This window comes from Corvus cornix, chromosome 2 (genome assembly GCF_000738735.6).
Source record: "Corvus cornix cornix isolate S_Up_H32 chromosome 2, ASM73873v5, whole genome shotgun sequence".
NCBI lineage: Eukaryota > Metazoa > Chordata > Aves > Passeriformes > Corvidae > Corvus > Corvus cornix.
The window spans coordinates 55,422,453-55,441,265 of record NC_046333.1 but is presented as its reverse complement, the minus strand read 5'-3'; the positions used below and the strand labels follow the sequence as shown (position 1 = coordinate 55,441,265).

General features: G+C 40.1%; 1 protein-coding gene and 1 long non-coding RNA gene across 4 annotated transcripts in view; one reads left to right on the top strand and one right to left on the bottom strand.

The window, feature by feature from the left end:
* Window positions 1–18,813, top strand: part of LOC104689336 (probable acyl-CoA dehydrogenase 6) — an 80,807-nt gene that overhangs the window by 56,125 nt on the left and 5,869 nt on the right. For 2 of the 3 annotated variants that reach the window (XM_010399402.4, XM_019285591.2), the window contains 4 exons: window positions 5,072–5,239; window positions 10,381–10,554; window positions 16,554–16,715; window positions 16,832–16,982. In XM_010399402.4, coding sequence (XP_010397704.2) covers window positions 5,072–5,239; window positions 10,381–10,554; window positions 16,554–16,715; window positions 16,832–16,982 — 655 coding nt within the window. Of the gene's footprint in view, window positions 1–5,071; window positions 5,240–10,380; window positions 10,555–16,553; window positions 16,716–16,831; window positions 16,983–17,473; window positions 18,591–18,813 lie in introns of those variants that run through there. The other variant, XM_020584655.2, reaches the window with a different exon arrangement.
* LOC120409817 lies at window positions 1,342–16,302 on the bottom strand. Its single transcript, XR_005601618.1, has 2 exons — window positions 15,282–16,302; window positions 1,342–10,720 (listed from the first exon to the last, which is right to left on the bottom strand). It is a non-coding gene; the product is annotated as an uncharacterized LOC120409817 (long non-coding RNA).

Here is an 18,813-nt window from a genome sequence, read left to right as displayed (position 1 = left end):
CTGCAGACAAACTTGCCAAGTATGAGATATTTTTTATCGTAGGAGTCCTATATCCATCTCTGTGACCAAACTCCTGTTGGTTTTTTCAAGGCAAATAGATAAACATCCAGCTGCAAGGGTGCAGTAGGTAGATTTCAAGAACGTTAATGTGGATAATGAAATCATGGGACTAAATCTTCCTGCATGATCCATTGCTGTTTTCCTTTCTGGGTTAATTGAATTTGTTCATAAGAAAAATTCCATTATTGTAGTAGACTTGTTTATTAAAGAGCAACTATTAATAATACTTAATAATTAGAAATAATAAATATATAAATATTAAATTTCAATATTATTTAAATTAACATTATTGCTTGTCATAATTCAAATATTAAGATGTAAATAATTAATCTTATAATAGTACTTAGTAATTTACTTGTTAAAGTAATTATAAATTTGAATTTTGCTAATGTAAGAAATACATCATTTATTTTAATAAATGCCTCTCTAGTTTAATTAGATGATTATCAGAAATTTCCAAATATGAATTTTTTGATGCAGTGTTCCAGATAATAAGTAACATAAATAATGCTTCAGCAGCATGTTGTTTATAATCTAGTTAAAGCAGTATGATGTACTTAGATTAATGCAGTTAAAAACAAATTTGGAATCAAAGAGGAGTATCTAATGAACCTATGCTGCAGCTTGGAGACAGTGTAGGATGAAATGACAATACGTTTTCCCCCTGTTCTGGAAAATTTGATCCCTGATATAGATGCCAAATCCAGCTTACAGTGCTTCTAAAAGGTAATTAAATGGACAACTTAGGTGTGGGCAACAATAGGTTGTGTTCTGAGTTGCACCATTTTGCACCATCTCCAGGTGGCCCAGCTGTAAAGTAGACTGAGCTGTGTGAAACTGCACTTGGTGCTTCCTTTTGTTTCTCATGCTATTGGGGATGTTTGTTCCCCTAAGACAAGTGAAGGGACATAGCAACTCTTCACATGTGAGGGTTGGGGACATGCTTCTGCCATGTGAGCCAGTATATTTTAAACTGAAGAATGACAGAGACTGAGGTAGCTCTAACATTTTTTCCTGCAGTTCCAAAATTAATTAAGGTGATATGAGCTGGGAAGACAAAAAAAGTGTTTACATGAGAACTGAAATGTGCCTCAAACCAGTTTATTCAGAATTCAACAGAACAAAAAGGACTGTGTCTATTAGTCTAACAGAAAATTCATGTCAGTTTGAAGGAGCACCTGTCTGCTTTCAAGTGCAGTTGTTCTATATTGTCCATAGTAGTGACCGAGTGCACCAAAACTAGCGCAGAGTTGGCTTGAAAAGAAAAAGAGAACAGTACAGTTGGTACAGAAAGTTCTTTAATTTCAGGATTCTGGTACTACAAAGCATAAACATTTGTGTCAGTTTGAATTATATTGTCTCATTCTATCTCACTCCAATTCCACAATTTATAGAATGTTTTGCTGACAGTTTGTGGGGATATTTAAGAACACATCATGGAAAACACTTCCTCTTGTCTTCGAGTTATGTCCAGGCATCTACAGCTGATAACACTGTTCATGTATACCTCTTCAACATAGATATCTTTCCCTGTTTTGTCTCAGTGGAATCCAGCCTTTCTGCTTTTCTGAATTGAGGTTGTCTTTTTTGAGCAAAAAACCCCAGAATTTCACATGGTGTCTATAATGGCACAAATACTTTTACAACCCTAGTAGAAGTATTACTCTCCAATATGTGATGTTACACAACAGCTTGCAAACTTGCGAATCCTGTGATTAACTGTGGATCATCTTCATTACCAGTTTGCTATGGAAACATTGCAGGATTTAGCAATCACTTTTACTACTTTGTGTCTGAGTACTTGTACTTGCCATGTTGAATTTGAAAACTCAAGATCATTCGTTTCTCACTGGGCCACACTTCAGTTGTCTGTGTTGGTGATGTCTCCCAAGTTTGTGTCACAAATAAATTTAATTAGTGTATTCCTACCCTTTAAAAGATCATTAATGCAAATATTCAGTAGGTTTTGTCCAGAGGCTGATATCCAAGGAGGGGCTTAACTAGTACCTCTCCCTGCACATCAGAACTTCCTCTTTTAATGCAACCTGATGCAATTTCCCCTTTGCCAAGTTTCTTATGCACATTTCCACTTTTGTCCTAATTATCTTTTCAAATTTTAACTCATAGTTACCTAGTAGTGTCAATTTCACTTGCTTGGGTCCAATAGGATTTTTTCTCCAGAAAATCCAATTTCATAATAAACAAATCAGGTTGGGTTTCAATAAGATACCATGGGTAAATTGAATTCTCTTTTCTTTCCAAATGTATTTTGAGGCTGTGGAGATTGCCAAAACCAGCAACCTCTGTTTTCACTAATTTCAGTTTCTATACAGTCCTTCTTGTAGGCATTTTGCTTTGTCAACTATATTGTAATCCCTCTGTAATCTCCTGTAAAAAGTTCCTTTTTTTGAAGTGTCCTCTATATGCCTCATTTTTTTCCCATCCTCTTTTCATTTCTGTGGATGAAACATTTTTATTTGCCACCCTAACCTTCTTTGATTTTGTTGGGTTTCATCTGCAAGATTTAACTTAGTTCAACCTGTTGCAGTACTTATCTTCTGACCTCCAAACTGTAGCTTGCTTTCATGATTAATCTTGTTCATTTCCTGCAAGTCATCTCCTGGTTTTTGAAGTGATTATTCATTCAGTTAGACTTGAAGGTATTTCTTTAAAGTTTTGGGGCTTCTTTTCCTGTTCTGATGATGTAAATTTCAGATACATGTTCTTCATATTTTACTTGAATGATATGTGTTGCCTATCTTTGACTGTAATATTGACCTTAAAAGTTGAAGCCAACCTTACCTTTAGTCAAATCTATTTAGATGCATGACTGGACTCAAGAGTGCAGTGGAGAAGAAAATTGAGGCTCGAGTACACATGATTTGAATGGTGATATGACCAACCCTGATTGCTTATATGGCACCAGCTGTATCATACGCCTCTGGTGATGCCTTGTGCTCTTCCCCAGAAGGGCTCCTCAGAGCATGCTGTGTTGAGACATAAAAAATACAGGGTCAGTGGTGTGGGCCTGCAAAAATTAGTCATGGAGCACCCACTGAAGTAGCCTTTTCCCAGAGCTATGCTCTATCAGGGAAAATAATCAGTCAAATATTCCAAATTTTCTGTATAGCCACATTCCTGAGTCCACGTGACCTTAGTAAATTCTTAAGTACATTTTCAAAGCCTGCTGTATTTTAAACATAAAACTTACATATTGATTTGATCATCTTTCTTTTAATTAAAGATAATCAACTCTTCATAAGATCATTTTAAATAGTTGCTTCTCAAGTGTTTGAAGCAAACTTCGAACCATTGAATCTGGGAGTACTTAAACATTCTCATTAGTAAGGCATTTGTTCTTTAATCTGTATTTGGGTGGTTAGGCCCCTGTGACGCCATGCTTGCAAGAACTATTTACATTTGTGGTAACATCACAGTGCTCATTGTTCCTTTGCAGACCTTCTATGAGACTTCTATCTAATCTCGTCAGTAGCTGTTTCATAACAAAGGGATGAGTGATGTAAATCACTGTGTATGCTCCCATCCTTGTCACACCATTTCAGCAGTCATATTTCTTATTCCAGCTCTTGTGTGTCCTTCATTTATTATTTGGTCTCCATGTATATGAGTGTCCAGTGTCTGTGTCCATGTATTATGAGTGCCAGTACTTCAGATTCCTTCAATTTCTTGGCCTTCATTCTTACACAGATTTCATATCGAGTCCCTTGGACAGATTTGCCACAGCCCTTTCACTGGGTGAATTCCTCTGTGTCTGCTGGTTTTATCCGCATGATTACTATCTCCTTCCCTTGCTCTTGATCATTACCAGCTAGTACATTCCTTTAGCCATAGCTATATCCCATACTCCCCTGTTTTATACCTTATACAATTTTCTCCCATCATTTTTCCCCTGTTCCTTCATTAACAAGACTAGTTTTCAGCCATGCTGACCTCAGTCCCAGTTTATCTCCTAAATGAAGGTCAGATACTTGGGTTTGCTTTTGGCTTATGTTTAGGGCCCTAGGGAAGAACGTGCACGTGCAGATTGAGGTGGTTGTGTATGAAAGTGTAACCAGATGTCTTACATGTGCCTGCCCACTCCACCTGGTGTCTGACTCCTACCCTCCCAGTCTACGGTCCCTCTCAGTGGGTGGCCTCTTACAGACTTCATAGTCTTGTTAGATTTACAGGTGCTATTGGGAGTGTGGCAGGGTTCTCTTATACCATCACCTACTTATAGCTGGATATCTGTTGGAGAGTCTTTGTCAACTGGGGTTCTTGTCAAAGAGGTTCAATTGCAGGGAAAAGAAGCCAGCCCTTTGGAAAGTCTGCTGGGGGGTAAATAACAACGAGTGATTCTCTCTGGCTGTCTGTTGAAAGCAACTAGGGCTGCTTGCAGCGTAATGTGAACAGTCGCAGAGGAAAATAATACTGCTTTTTGCCAGGGTGCATAAACAGCAGGTGTTCAGATCTCCTTCATGTAAAGACGTTCATTGCATTCAGACTTGGCCTTTGATAGTTTACCAGCTTTGAAGGTATTGCACCCCGTGACCAAGAGCATGCAGGAAGTGGATGTCGGTTCGTCTTTATACATTCATAGATACCAAGGTTTATGTTTGTTTAAGTCATGACTCTGGAATTAATGGCTTCTTCAGAACCAGTGCACAGTGAGAGAAACTCTAGTAGGTCACCTCAGAGTGAAATGCTTCTGTCCCAAGTTTTTGACCACCACACTTAGGAAGTTTTCTGCTTTTATCCAGTGGGATGAAGATTCCATCTAAAGGAAGGTGAGAGAAGTGGAGAAGTGATCCTGTTTCCCTGACTTGCCTTCCAAGAGTTGTCCAGACTAGTTTGCCTCATGCCTGGAAGGATTATAGGACATGGGGTTATGAGGGAGAACCAAATACGAGTTTTGTGTCTGAGAGCAAGGGACTGACCCTGCCACTGATACCTGGACCAACATACCTCTCCTTCCCAAGAATAACCCTTCATTTCCTGTGTTTTGAAATAGATATCAAGACAACGGCTGTGAGAAAGGGCGATGAATATGTCATAAATGGAGGGAAGATGTGGATTACATCCGGGACCCAGGCAGACTGGATGTGCCTCCTGGCAAACACCAGTGAAGGACCTCCCCATCGAAATAAATCTCTCATATGTCTGCCAATGAATCTACCTGGTAATAACACAGGACTCTTTGTCTTCTAATTTGATTTTATTGATGTTTTTTGTATGCCTAATACAAGAAGGAAAGGTGCTTAATGAAAATATATTTAGAGAAGTTGTTCGGACACATTTTCATGGCAATGATTCATAACCATATAAAAGTAAAAGGATAAAGAGTTTAGAGATTTCAAACTTGGGAAATACCTCTCAAAACAAGCCTGGTGGGCTTGCTGAAGAGAATTGCATGCATTCTCAGAGTGTTTCATGGCTGTGCTGTGCAAAGGAATCTTTTCATGAGAGCACTACTACCAATTTGAATTATAAAAATGGTCTGAGAGTTAAATGTGGGCTGGAGTGAAAGATTCTTGGAAGTAGGGATTTGGTTTTGAATAAGACTAGCAATTCAGGTGAAAACATGGAAGAAATACAGCCTGGTCTAAGGGTACAAGTTTCAGTGGTACAGTCCACACAGTGTCTGTTCTGAGTAATCTGCAGACCTTGAAGAATGCAGGAGTGCTATATGCATAAAGAACATCATTCAGAGAGGATGCAGTTAAGATTGTGCTGGTGGGATCCTTTGCAGTTTTGACACTTGTGCAAAAGTTTCTAAATCTTTTAAGTTTTCACTCATTTTAATATTTTAAAATATGCAGTATATTAATTTATGCACTATATAATATATAGTATATTTTAATGTGCAATTTTAAAAATTAATGTTTATTTAATGGGATGAAACACTTGTTTTAATACTATTTAATATTTATTAAATCTAGAATAATGCATATCCATGCATTTATTATATAAAATATTTATAGTCAGGGCTGTTTTTTTCATTCCATTCAGAGTATTTTACACATGAAATATATGCCATTGTTGGCATTTCACATGTAGGAACACCACCGTGGCAGTGAAGTGGATGTCTCTGTGTTCACTTAATGGATTAGACTGAGAACAAAACCCAGGTCTTCAGTGTTGCAAAAGAGGATGATGAGAGATTCTTAAGGGAATGTCTTTTAAGTGAATTTCAGTATGGGGTAAGTCAAGCAAGTGAGCTGCCTTGAGAATCAAGCAGATTCTGAGTGAGTTGTGAGCTTCTACAACCTCTGCTCATGCAAGACAGTCTTTGAATGGGAGCTCACAGAAGACAGACCTGAGCTGCTTCACTAGTTGTGGACTTCATCCTTATTGAGAAGTGATGAGTGAACATGTAACTCAGAGCCAGAATCTCTCTGAATTTTCAGGTAAATTCACTTATCAGCCATCTGCTGAAAAATGAAAGAAGTCCTTCTTGTGATTTTTCATGAAAGGGTCAGAATGCAAATGCAGTACTACTTCTTTGAGATCAGTCTTCCTAAAACAACAAAGCAGCTGACCCGTGGCTGGTGGCAGATCAAATATACAGAAGTTTTCTTAGAGGTTTTCAGCTACTTTGCTTCCTACAAAAAGACGTGAATTGTCATAGCTCTAGGAGAGGGGAGATGTTAGATCACGTAGCCTAAACACAGACCTTCTTTACCTGCATTAAATAGATTTGGAGTCGAAAAATTGCCTGAGACACCTTAAGCTGATCTGCAGAAGTGTAGAAGTCTTCCTAGGAACAAAATTTGCACTCCTCAAAGTGCACGTGTTTTAATTCTTCTGTGATGATACACATATTTACCTCCAAAGAGGTCACAGTACCAAGATTGGTGACCTTTTGAAATTAAGTATTAAGACTGTTGATTGTGCTCAGTGGGTGAGTCATATCAGAAGTGAGATTTTTCAGGAAGCTCTATCTGGTTTGATACATCCTAAGGATGTCTGTCTGCTAAAGATTGTGCTCCATGGAGGGCAGCAGACCAAGGCTGTACAGGAAGCGTCTGGAGGACATCACGGAATGATGCACTCTCAAACGTCTGTGGATGTATGTGTGTCAAAGCTCAAAAACAGCTGCAATGGAGAGCAAATGTGTTATGTCTGACTCACCTCTGCAGGCACCAGCCTATATGACTGGGTAAAGAAGGATCCGTGGTGCGTTTTTTCTAAAAATCTAAGTTGTTTTGTACTTATATAGCATGGTGAACAAACAAAGAGGGAAAAAGATTACAAGTCTGAAAGTGAATTATTAACTTCAACAATTGGTAATTTATTGAAGATACAAAGTAGGATTTGCTTCTTCTAATTTTGGGTATGTGTACTCTCTAATCTGGGGTGAAGCAAATCATGGTCTAGATTTGACAGACACTGCTGGCTACATTTCTCCTAAAGAGAATTTGGATAACAGCACTATGGATCCACAATACATATCCAAATTAGGTGAATACTTCTCATACAATAACAGTGTCTGAAAAAAGCAGCTGAATTTTTCATATGATGAAAGAGGATCTAACAAATTACAAAATGTCTGTGTGTAAGGTATATAGACAAATTGCTTGCAGCCCTGATCTGGTAACTATTTGTCCTCTGAGTCCTCAGATAGAACTAGGGGAGATTGTAAGGGGGAGTTAATAAAGAGAAGAGCAACCAGGAAAAGAGAAAGAGCATGTTTCTCAAATTGAAATTTAGAATGTGTCTGTTTCCATTTGTAATGGCACTAAATGGTGTCAGGAGAGAGCAACTGCCTTTCTCTCAAGATAGAATATAGGAAATAAAAGAGATTTTCAGAAGGCTGGAGGAATGGGAGAAAATGAAAAGTCAAAGACACTTGGGAAGAACTGCCCAGGCAGAGAGATACCAATCCATCTCAGTGATACTGGTGCAAGTAGCTCAAATGGCTCTGTTAGAGTGATTTTATTAAGTCAGGTGCTTGGCCTTGTTAAATTGAGATTTGTGTTATTGCATGTGATTTATTTTGATTTCTACTGCTGCTGATAGTTTTACATTTGTAGTACCCCTTAGGAAGGGAAGGAAGACAAATGAAGGAAAGGGAGATTTTGATGCCCCCATGGTGGCCAAAGAGATGATTATGTATCACTGTCTTCCACAACATAAAGCATGTACTAGCCACGGAAGGGGCATTACATGAGACTGATGCAGCTTGGTCTCCTTGTGGGTGAGAAACATGATAAGGACAAGTGAAACTGGTATGGCATGACAAAGGGGAATGCTGGAAAATTGAGCACACAACCCAATCTGGAAGAATTACAGATAGAAATCATTAGCACATTTATCTCCTCTAACCAAGCCTGTAAGAGCTTTCTTCAATAGTTGTTGCTGTATGTGGATCTGGGAAGTTAACAACAGGATTGATTTAGCAATATAATGAACTGACAGCAGTTGTGCTTTCTCGAGGAGAGTCCTTTTAAACCACCCACTAACAAGAGCAGTAAGTGCATCTTCATATGGGTGAAGAGCAGTGATTGCATAAAGCCAGTTGGCTTTAGGCCACACATGATCTCTGTGACTCTCAAAGAAACCAAATAGAAGTATTCCAATGGGAAACAATGTTCCAGATTTCATCTGGGCTTGTAAATTGCTCAGTGTGTGGTTATTTAGCTCTGTTTATAAAATGGAAACAAACCACAAATGCTTTTTTGGCTGAGTACAAATTGCTAGATAATTTTCAATTCAAGAATCAAGAATTTTTATACAGCTGTCCTGATTTTATTCCTGCATTGACCACGTATCAAAGCAAGTCTTCCTAACACAAAATCTGATTACAGATTGGTTGGTGGAGAAAAAATCTTGAGTGGAACTTGTGGAAGTCTGTGTGGACCTTATTCTTAGAGCAGTCTTGGCATTTGTAAATGCTGTCAGTATTTCTTCTCTGTGAAGAGATGAAAATTTCCATAACCTTATTTAGTGCAGCCAGAGAGAGTGAATTTGAAGGAAATGACTGCCAACTCCTTCTGCCTGCAAAACCAAAGTAATTTTCACATGGCTGAAGGCCTCCTCTGAGTAAAAGTTGAGATGTCTGTATTAGTTCAGAAAATTGTGTTCTCTGAAAGCCACAAAGTATAGCAAGATACAAACGAGTACAGAGGGACCACAACAATCTGTGTGGTGACCAACCAGCTTCTAGTGAGCCATGTCAGAGAGTAGTAGAGATTGAAAAAAAAATAGAATAAAGAGGAAAACATTGACAGAATACCTCCTCATCACAAAACTGGGTGGAGTAACATGTACGTGAGTAGTAAAAAGGTTTTCTTTTCCAGCAAAGATACATATGCTGATACGGAGGACTGTTTTGCTACATATATAGAGTTGTCAGATGTAATTAACATGTTTTGCAAAAATCCTTCTGCCTGGTTGTTGTCCTCTCACTTTTGAAGCATTCTTGACTTTCACCCTGAATATTTGAATTAGCTCCAGATTAAAAGGGAGATAAAAGCTGAAGACAGGAGAATTGCCACAGGAAAACAGTGGGTGCCTGTTAAACTCCCACGGCACAGTGGTAAGCCATGCTTGCATCTGAACTACAGCAAGAAAGAACTTGTAGCTATGAGAAACAAACAATGGGACAGAGTCCTGCCCAGTGTGATGAGGTTACTGAACCCTCATGTGGCCAGACCTGAATGAACCAGGTTCATCTTCAACAGACCATTGCACGTGGGGTCAGAGTCAGTGCTGTGTAGAGAGAGGTCTGTGGGGAAGCAAACCCTCCTCACAAACATACACACATGAAAACTCAGAGTGATCCCTGTACCAGAAAAAAATCAGGGTAGGCTAGAAAGGGGAAGATAAATGAAGAAGAGAGGGAAGGAAGAGGATTTCCAGGAGGAGAAATACGTAAAATGTAGCTCTGTTTTTGTCCTTATTGAATAATTGTCTACTGTTTCATAGCAGTGCAGGCACTTGGAAAATATTGCTGAATTGAATTCCAGCATTTTATTATAATGCTAGATAAAAATCAAACATAAACACATAAATATTGCATTGTTTGAAGACCTGTGTGGAGTACAATTATTAGGACCAGTAAATACTTATTATTTGGGGAATAATGGAAAGTGGGACTTTTACATTTAAAGTTTCTGATTTGCTAGTTAAATAAAGTGAAAAAACCTTTTAAAATAGGATTTGGGCTATTTTACTCCAGAATACTGTTATGTTTTTCCTACAGGTAGGTTTCATTGTTGTCCTGGAACATACATCTGCAAAATTTTCTCTCTGAAAACATTGTACTTGTTCATAGTGATTCTATTTTTTGTGGTCTTTCTCATCCTCCTTTCTCTTCAGGCATTCATGTTGCTAGAAAGATAGACAAACTGGGTATGAGGTCATCAGACACAGCTCAGATATTTTTTGAAGATGTAAGGGTCCCCTGCAAAAACCTCATCGGTGAGGAAGGAAAGGGTTTTACATACCAGATGTTGCAATTCCAAGAAGAACGGCTGTGGGGAGTAGCCACTGGTAAGTCATCATTTGCGCTTCTGCAGCTGGGCAGGGACACAGGGGTCACTCTTTGCATGACTAACAGCACTTTTCTTTTCTTGTAAGTTACAATGACCTTTTAGGATCTGTTTTTGAAATCTGTCATAGCCTGGATACAGAAGACATTCCCTTTCTGTAGGAAAACCTGAAGCAGAAAATATTTTGTGAGCCATTGCAGAGGCTGATTTTGCCCTGGTTTTTTTTCTTGGTGATTCTCTGCAGATAAGAAAGTATAGTATCATGTTATGTCTACTACAAGTATAGTGCAAAGGCTATCAAAATACCAGCATGAAATAGAAGGATGGTGACTTTTCCTGTAGTACAGTGAGTTATGATGTTTATCATGGACTTTAGAAAATTAACTTATTGGCTGTGTAAAGAAGTGGCTCTTTCAGGATGTCAGAGCTTTGTTTTGCAGATCTGTTTTACCTCTGTACACTTTGGACATAAGTGGTACAGTACGACATTCATTTCCCTGCAGTTATGTTGTCACAGAGTTCGTTACTCAGAACTCAAGCTTACTCAAATCCATGTATTTGGGTTATATGGATTCTGGATATTCCAGGAAACCAGATCCAAGTCTGGATTGTCTATTTTCAACCTGCAAACTTTCTCCCTATTCCCCAGTGTTTGCTTCTTCAAGTTAAATATAATGTGGTTCACTGTAAGAAGATTGGTCCTCCTTCGATTCCAGGGTTGTCTAAATAATGTCACTGTATTCATGCTCTTGTGTATTCCCTGTCTGCCACTGTCTGTGTGTGGGAATTGAGAATTCCTAAGAAGTGGTGTTTTGATTCAGTGAACAAATAAAAAAGCACTCACTGTTTTGCGTTTATCCCAGACCAAATATTTTAGAGTTCAAATGCCTTTAAAAAAAAAATCTTTTTTTGAGACAAAGTTTTTAGTTCAGCCTGAGATAAACAGTACATGTGAGAGTAGTTTTAGCAAAGGACAGGAGGTTACACTTGCCAAGGATATCACTGCAGACACAGGCAAGCAGGAGATGTGATCCTACCACTGCTTCTGCTTTAATTGAGGTGTACACAGGCTGCAAGGGTGTACATTGTGCATTTTTATGCTCAGTTTGAAGTCTAAATTAAACTAACCATCAGAAGCTCTGGGTTGCAGTGAGACTCCCCAGGCAGCAGAGTAGCCAGCAGCTTTAGTCATGCCCTAGGCGAAAGTGACGCGCACTGACAGCATCAATACACAAAGCCTGGCAGGTTAGATCACTCCTGCTAAAACCACGGGCAGCTTGGTACTGTCCAGTCTTGCACAACTGCCTGGCTGTCGCTGTGCTCTGCCAGGAACTGGAACACCAGGTTTCAATTCTTTTTTTTGTCCAAAACAACGCAGCAGGAGCAGGTGAACTCTTGCCTTGGATGAGCAGCCTAGGAAGGGCATCTCTGCTCGCCTGCTATGGCCAGGCAGGGGCCATCAGAGAGTCTTGGAGCTCACCAAGGAGAGGGAGCTGCCTTCTGCAGTGGCTACTGTGTAAACCTTGCTGGACCCCTTGGGCTTGCTTTTTTCCCACTATCTAATACAAAATGCATGAAAGCACTGGCAGCGGGGACAAGACTCATGGTTTGGGCCAAGCTGCAAACTTCAGAGGTCACCAATTGTGGTAAACAAGAAAAAGAGTAACCACTGTTCAAAAGGAAGCCCGGTAGTTGATGGGTGCAGTTTGTTACACCACAGCATCTAGAGATGTTAACTTCCAGTGCTGCAAATGGTTTCACGTATGTTCAACCATGACTGCTTTGCTGAAGGCTCAGATGTGGGAAATGATCTAAGTGCCTTCAGTAGTTTCATGATTAGGTCTGCATGTTTAATCCTGGTCCTCACTTCTGCCCCTCAGCAGGACATTTCTGTTCCTTCCCATTTCATGACTGTGACATTTAAAATCGTCAATCTGCTTTTAAATGCTTTAGGAACCAGTCTTGGCATCCTCACTTTCACTGCTTCCTTTAACTTGGAAGAGGCAGTTGACTGCCATTCTTGTCTGTTTTTCCTTTCTGGGTGTTGTTTTCTGGTGTTTGTGGTTTTTGTTGTTTTTCTCTTTGTCTGGGAGCAGGGGGGGTTGGTTTATGTATCTTTAGTTTCAAGTATCACATACTCTAGATTACTTTTTGTTTATTAATTTCCTTCTTTGTGGCCAGTTTCTTCCTTCACCTTTTTTTTTTTTTCCTTTAAAATCTATTTTCAGTTTTTAAATATTTAAATATTTAAAATACAAATGGAAAACTAACTTCCTGGAACTGCAAAATCTGGTCCCAGGTGTGGTCTTTCCTTCTGAGTGACACATTTTCAAAGGCATTGGTCAAAGTCACTGTGTTTCTTGCTTCACTGAAAGAAAAGAGGTGCCACATGTGTGCCATGTTGTGACACTCGGTAAACACTGTCCATTTGAGGACCTGTTGCACTGATCACAGGAAAAGAATGTTGCTATGGCAAAAAAAGCAAACAGTTGTTTTGTGAATTGCTTAACTTGGAGGCAAAGAGGGAGTTCAGTGTGTGTGAGAGAGCAGAATGGCACTTTTCTAATGACTTCTATCTGCTCCTGCAACCTCAGTTTTATGAGCACCATTGAGTCACAGCCAGTAAGCAGGATGACAGATCATTTTGCATGGGCAACACACATCCTTAAGAGTCAGACTGCTCAGCTTAGAGCTCACTGTACGTCTCATTAGAGAGTAATCAGCCACCACCGAAGAAAAATATATTAATTTCCTTTTCTTTTCAGAGGAAACATAGCAACAAGGCAAAGTGTCTTTACAGTGATCAGAAGTTTCAAGTGGAAAAATATAAGTTGGATGGAGATGCAAGGAAAGATTATTCTGCATTTGGCAACTTCAAGTGCTTTCACAATTCTCAGCTGTGTGGTAGACGTGTTCCTTAGGTTGCCTTAGAGTGACATTTCCTGCATGTGCTGTCAGTTGAAACCCATGAGGCTAAGTTTGTCTGAGGATGTGGGGAACATTATATAAAGAAAGGAAACAAATATACAGAAAATAAAAGGGTTTCCCTGCTATGAATGGCATTTCATTGTACTTGTATGACTGGCAAAGTGTTGTGTGCTGTTACCTTGTTGAACACAACTGTTGGCTGTCATGGTGTTCATGATGTGCTGCATTTTGGTGCTGTTTGTTACACAGCCAAGCTTTGCTATATTAGAGCTGTGCTCAGAGCTCTGAATACCTGTCGTCACATCACAGAATGGTTTGGGAAGGGAGCTTTAAAGTTCATCACATCCAACCCCTCCACCATGGGCAGAGACACCTTTCACTAAACCACGTTGCTCAAAGCCCCATCCGTCCTGGCCTTGAACATGTTCAGGGAATGGACATGTCATGGGGCATCCACAACTTCTCTGGGCAACATGTTCCAGTGTCTCACCATTGTCATCATAAGGAATTCCTTAGAACCACAGAATGATAGAATGGTTTGGGTTGGAAGGGACCCTAAAGATCATCTAGTTCCAATTCCAAAACATTCTTCCTTATGTTCAATCTAAATCTACCTTCTTTCAATTTAAAACCAGTCCCCCTTGTCCTGATACTACAGGCTCTGGTAAAAACTCTGTCCCTATCTTTCTTATAAGCTCCCTTTATATATCAAAAGGCTGCAATAAGGTGTCCCCAGAGCCTGCACTGCTCCAGCCTGAACAACCCCAACACTCTCCGCCTGTCCTCACGGGAGAGGTGTTCCAGCCCTTTAATCTTCAGGACTCTCCTCTGGACCTGCTCCAACAGATCAATGTCTGTTTTGTACTGTGGGCTGCAGAGCTGGATGTAGTACTCCAGATGGGGTCTTGGGAGAACAGAGTAGAGGGAGAGAATTACGGCCCTTGACCTGATGGCCTCTTTGGAAGCAGCCCAGGACTGTCCTTAGATATCCTCAAATGACAGTTCCTGAAATAAGAGGGCAGTGATGGCAGCTAAGGAAACAGGAGGATGGATCAGCAGTGGCAGAAAGGGAGCAGTGAATTGGAGAGATGGACCCTCTAAGAGCAGTTTTCCCAGAACTCCAGTCTGAGCCATGATGTGTGGTGACAGCCTGAGCAGAGATTGGCCAAAGCCTCTTCATGGTCTTTAGACCTTTTGCAAGCAGGATCTAAGCAGTTTCTGTCCTGTTTGTTCCCACCGGATCTTGCTCCTGCCTCCTCTCTGCTGTTTCCGATCTCTTTCCCTGGCGCTGGATGCTGGGAACCACACAAGCCATGCTGTGTGGTCTGACAGACCAACACAAGATTAATCTCTTGTCCTTATCCCTTCCACCTCCCTTCTGCTCTCCTAGCACTGGCAGGTACTGTTTAGTTTCCCACCCAGCAACTCAGACTTGGCTGTATTCTTCCCAGATTTCAGTCTAAGGGCAAGGAACAAGTGGTGCCTGTATACTCCTTGCTCTTTCTTTACATTTCTCAAGCTGGAGACCATAGACATACAAGTGAAAATGCTGTTGGTGTTAGACATGCTACAGTGTTGTGTGACATTGTCCTTTGGAAGAACAGTATTTCCATTCAAGAGATGTTCCTGAAAACAGAAATTTATTTTCCTGTCCAGAAGACTAGCATTTGGGTGACAGCATAGCGTGTCAACACAGAAGAAATGAGGACATTACTGTATATGCTTTTCTGAAAAATAAGCATTGAGGTTAGTTGTATTAGAAAGGAGGGGAAAATATTTAGGGAAAGAAAAGCTGATCACCTTATGGAATGTGGAGACATCATGTGAAAACTGCTGCTCTTTGGAAGTGATGGTAAATGATCTTGGCAGGGGGCAATTGGTGGGAGCAGAGTCTACACCGGAGAGCAGTACAGAGATGAAATCTAGATAGCAGTGATCTTGAAAACAAAGGAAAAAGGTACATGGGACCACACCAGGCTCCTGCAAGGAATTGTCATGTGAGTAACTGGCAGGTAGGAAAACAGATACCATAGTAGTCCAAGGCTTGGTTTTATTTTGCATTTCAGACTCAGTTTTGTGGTTTAGACTCTAAATGCAAATGGATGTGGATATGCATATTTTGAAAAGAGAAACTGTGACCCTTCTCATCAGATAGATTTGTAAAATCATTCCCTGCTACTCATCATAGTAACATGGGTCCACATTTGCCAAACAAAATTCTCCACATATTCTGCACCTGCTGTTACCCCAGCTACACTGCAAGAGACTGATAGCTTAGTCATTCACTTCAAGGCTGGTTTGCCTTGGAAAATAAACTTTTCCCTTTTTTTCTTGTTTAAAATGGGATATGCTTGTCAGTTTGCACAAAAAGAAGGTAGCAAACTACTACTTCTGCTTTAAAGCATCGTCTGCTGCCTCTCTCACCTGTTTTTCAGCAGTATCCTATTTTCATTCTATTTCCATTAGGAGAATTCTTTAATGTTTTTTAAAGTGGATGTGAATCTTTTCCTCTCTTTGCTGGGACCTGATCACAGAATGTAGATGTAATAAGCAGTCTGTCTGTGTTTCTTGATCTCAGCATAGGTTTCTGCCTTCTCCCTGAAGGCTTCCTTCAATTTACATTTCTACAGCATTCCTCACTGAGCACACTACACTGTCTGCCTTCAGATTTTTTTCCCAGGATTTTAACAAACCTTCAGGACACAGGTAGCATGGAAAGTAGGAGTTGCCACAAGCTTTTGCTAAGGCCCCAAATGGGACACTAAGCATAAAGTTTACCTCATCATGTTGGTGCTGCTTTCTATGACTCTCCCTCCTTCCAACCCACCTCCCTTCCCTCTCCTCCAGATTTTGGCAGTTTGGGGCTCAGGTAAGGTAGATGTTGTCAAGGTACAAGGAGGTATCAGACTTTTCTCAGAATTGAAGCTGTACCCCAAACGGAGTGTACAGAACAATTTGCTTTAAAAAACCTAATGTGTTGGTTGTACAATGTGAAAAAACCTTATTTTTTCAACAAGCGAAACAACAGATCTGGCTAAAATGATGTCTTGTTCTGTGCTTTGTTTCTTCAAGCCCTGACACCACTGGAAACTATAATACAAGAAACTATTGACTACACCCGCCAGCGGGAGGTGTTTGGCCAGCCTGTCCTGCACAACCAAACCGTGCACTTCCGCCTGGCCGAGCTGGCAACCGAGGTGGAGCTCCTGCGCTCACTGCTGCACCGTGCCGTGGGTGAGCGCCCACATCTGCTTCCCAGATGTGCTTCTCTTCATGCAAAGAACCTTGTCAGGCTAAAGGAACATGGGGAAGGGGTTGACTGCTTTTTTATCTCTTCTTTTTTTTATTAGCTCTCTATGTAGAAGGCAACGATGTGACAAAATTTGCTTCCATGGCTAAGCTAAAGGCAGGTCGTCTGACCCGTGAAGTGACTGATAGCTGTCTCCAGTTTTGGGGAGGAATGGGATTCACCAGTGAAGTTCTGGTGAGCAGGTTTTACAGGTAAGGGAGTGATGAAAATACAAAGTGGCTTTAAAGGAAATTTAGCCTCTTAAATGTCCTGTTAAATGATCACCTACTTGAAAAGAGCACCAGCTCCTCACCAGCGTGAATGGTCTTGTTCTGCTTCGTGGCGTGTCACTGAAGTGCGTTATGGATACAACGACACCCAGTGCAATTAACCTTGGGGAGACATGTGTCAGTACTTACTATTCTTTTGCCATGTCTTTGCTTTGCATTACAGTTGTGAAGTTTGAACTACCCACAGGTTAGCTTAAATGTCAAATGAAAGAAGAAAACTCAGTATTTTCCCTGAGGGTCCTCTGGTATCTGCCACAGAGTAGAAAAAAGAGGGAAAAAAGGGAGAGCTACCAACCAGTGACTTTTTTTTCTCTTTGCTTTTTGTTTGCTTGTAATCTTGATTACAATAACAGAACTAAAACCAGAAGCTTTCTTCTAAAATGAATGAAAATCATCTTTATCTTTTTCCCCAGATATGTGTGAAACTGGAGTTCCTCACTTGGCTTCTGCAGTAGTCTTTTCTGACAGCAGTCTCCACCCACTTAGTCACACTAGATACCATGTGAGATATATGAGAGATGTAATTGTTTCCAGCAAGTTGTTAGATCATTTAAATGGTACAGAGGCCTTTTTGAAAATTAATTGAAGTATCTTCAAGTTTTAGTCTATATCTACTTAGAGCAAAGTTCTCCCTAAGCAAACAGCTTTCTTGGTATCTGGCCCTAGTGTCTTATATTCTGTAAAAGGACCAAAATTGACCTTGCATTCTCTTGCCAGTAACAGCTTTTTGTTCAGCCCTTACATAGACAATACCTAATCCAAAGTTAGCCAAATAAGTGGTTCAGTTAGTTGAAGATTTTGGTAAATGTGTCTATATAAACTGAGAGCAGAACACTTGAGAAAATCTGCAAAAAGCTTGTTTCTTCTTAGGTAGGTTACTTTTTCTGTTTTTAATAGCATTTTATGAACAAGAATGCTGTTGTGGTAAGTCAGAGAGATCCTCAGTGTTTTCTGACAAGTGGATTTCTAAATTTTCTTACAAAGGTACAGACTGCTTTATGATGGTGGTTTTAAGCCAGCTGTCAATATGATGGTTTTTCTTAGTTACTTTTTTCACAGCCTTATTTTAACAACTAATGGTCACGGATGATGGAGACATTAAGAGCACAGTAGGCAATCTGAATAAAATGAATCCCTGTCTTGAAGGACTTACTGTAAATGTCGTAGTCTGTACAGATTAATGTGTACCTGCTTTTACATAGCTTTAAGATTTCCTAGCCCAGTATAGTGATGTTAACTGTGAGCAGGGCTTTTGTGTGTGGATTCCAGAGCGGTTTCCAAGTATACCAGCACAGTGACATTTTTCCTGAGAAGACATCCAGAGTGTTTCCTCTTGGCGTACAAAGTCAGCTGGCTAAAGAAATGTATCTTTCCATCTCTAAAACAAACATCGTTCTAAATGAGGCTAAAGGCAGTGTGATATTTATACTCTGAAATTTTCTATGAATCAGTAAAATTCCATCATTGAGTAACCAAAGGTCCAGGAAGGGACAAGGAGAGTTTTACCTAATAAAATACCTACACGTTCAAGTCAGAATCTTGTTAATCTGTAACAAGCAAAGCAGCAACTTCCCTAAAGCCGTTCTTTTTAGTACAGCAGTCTGAGTAACCATTCACGTCACTGTGATGTTTGTCCAGTAGCAGCAGTGTAATTGCACAGCAGGCCATCTAGTCCTAGTGTACAAACATTTTTGTAGCATAATCTTTACGAAGTTCCCAAAGAAATGTTGCTTAGTCTTCGACAGATCAGGCT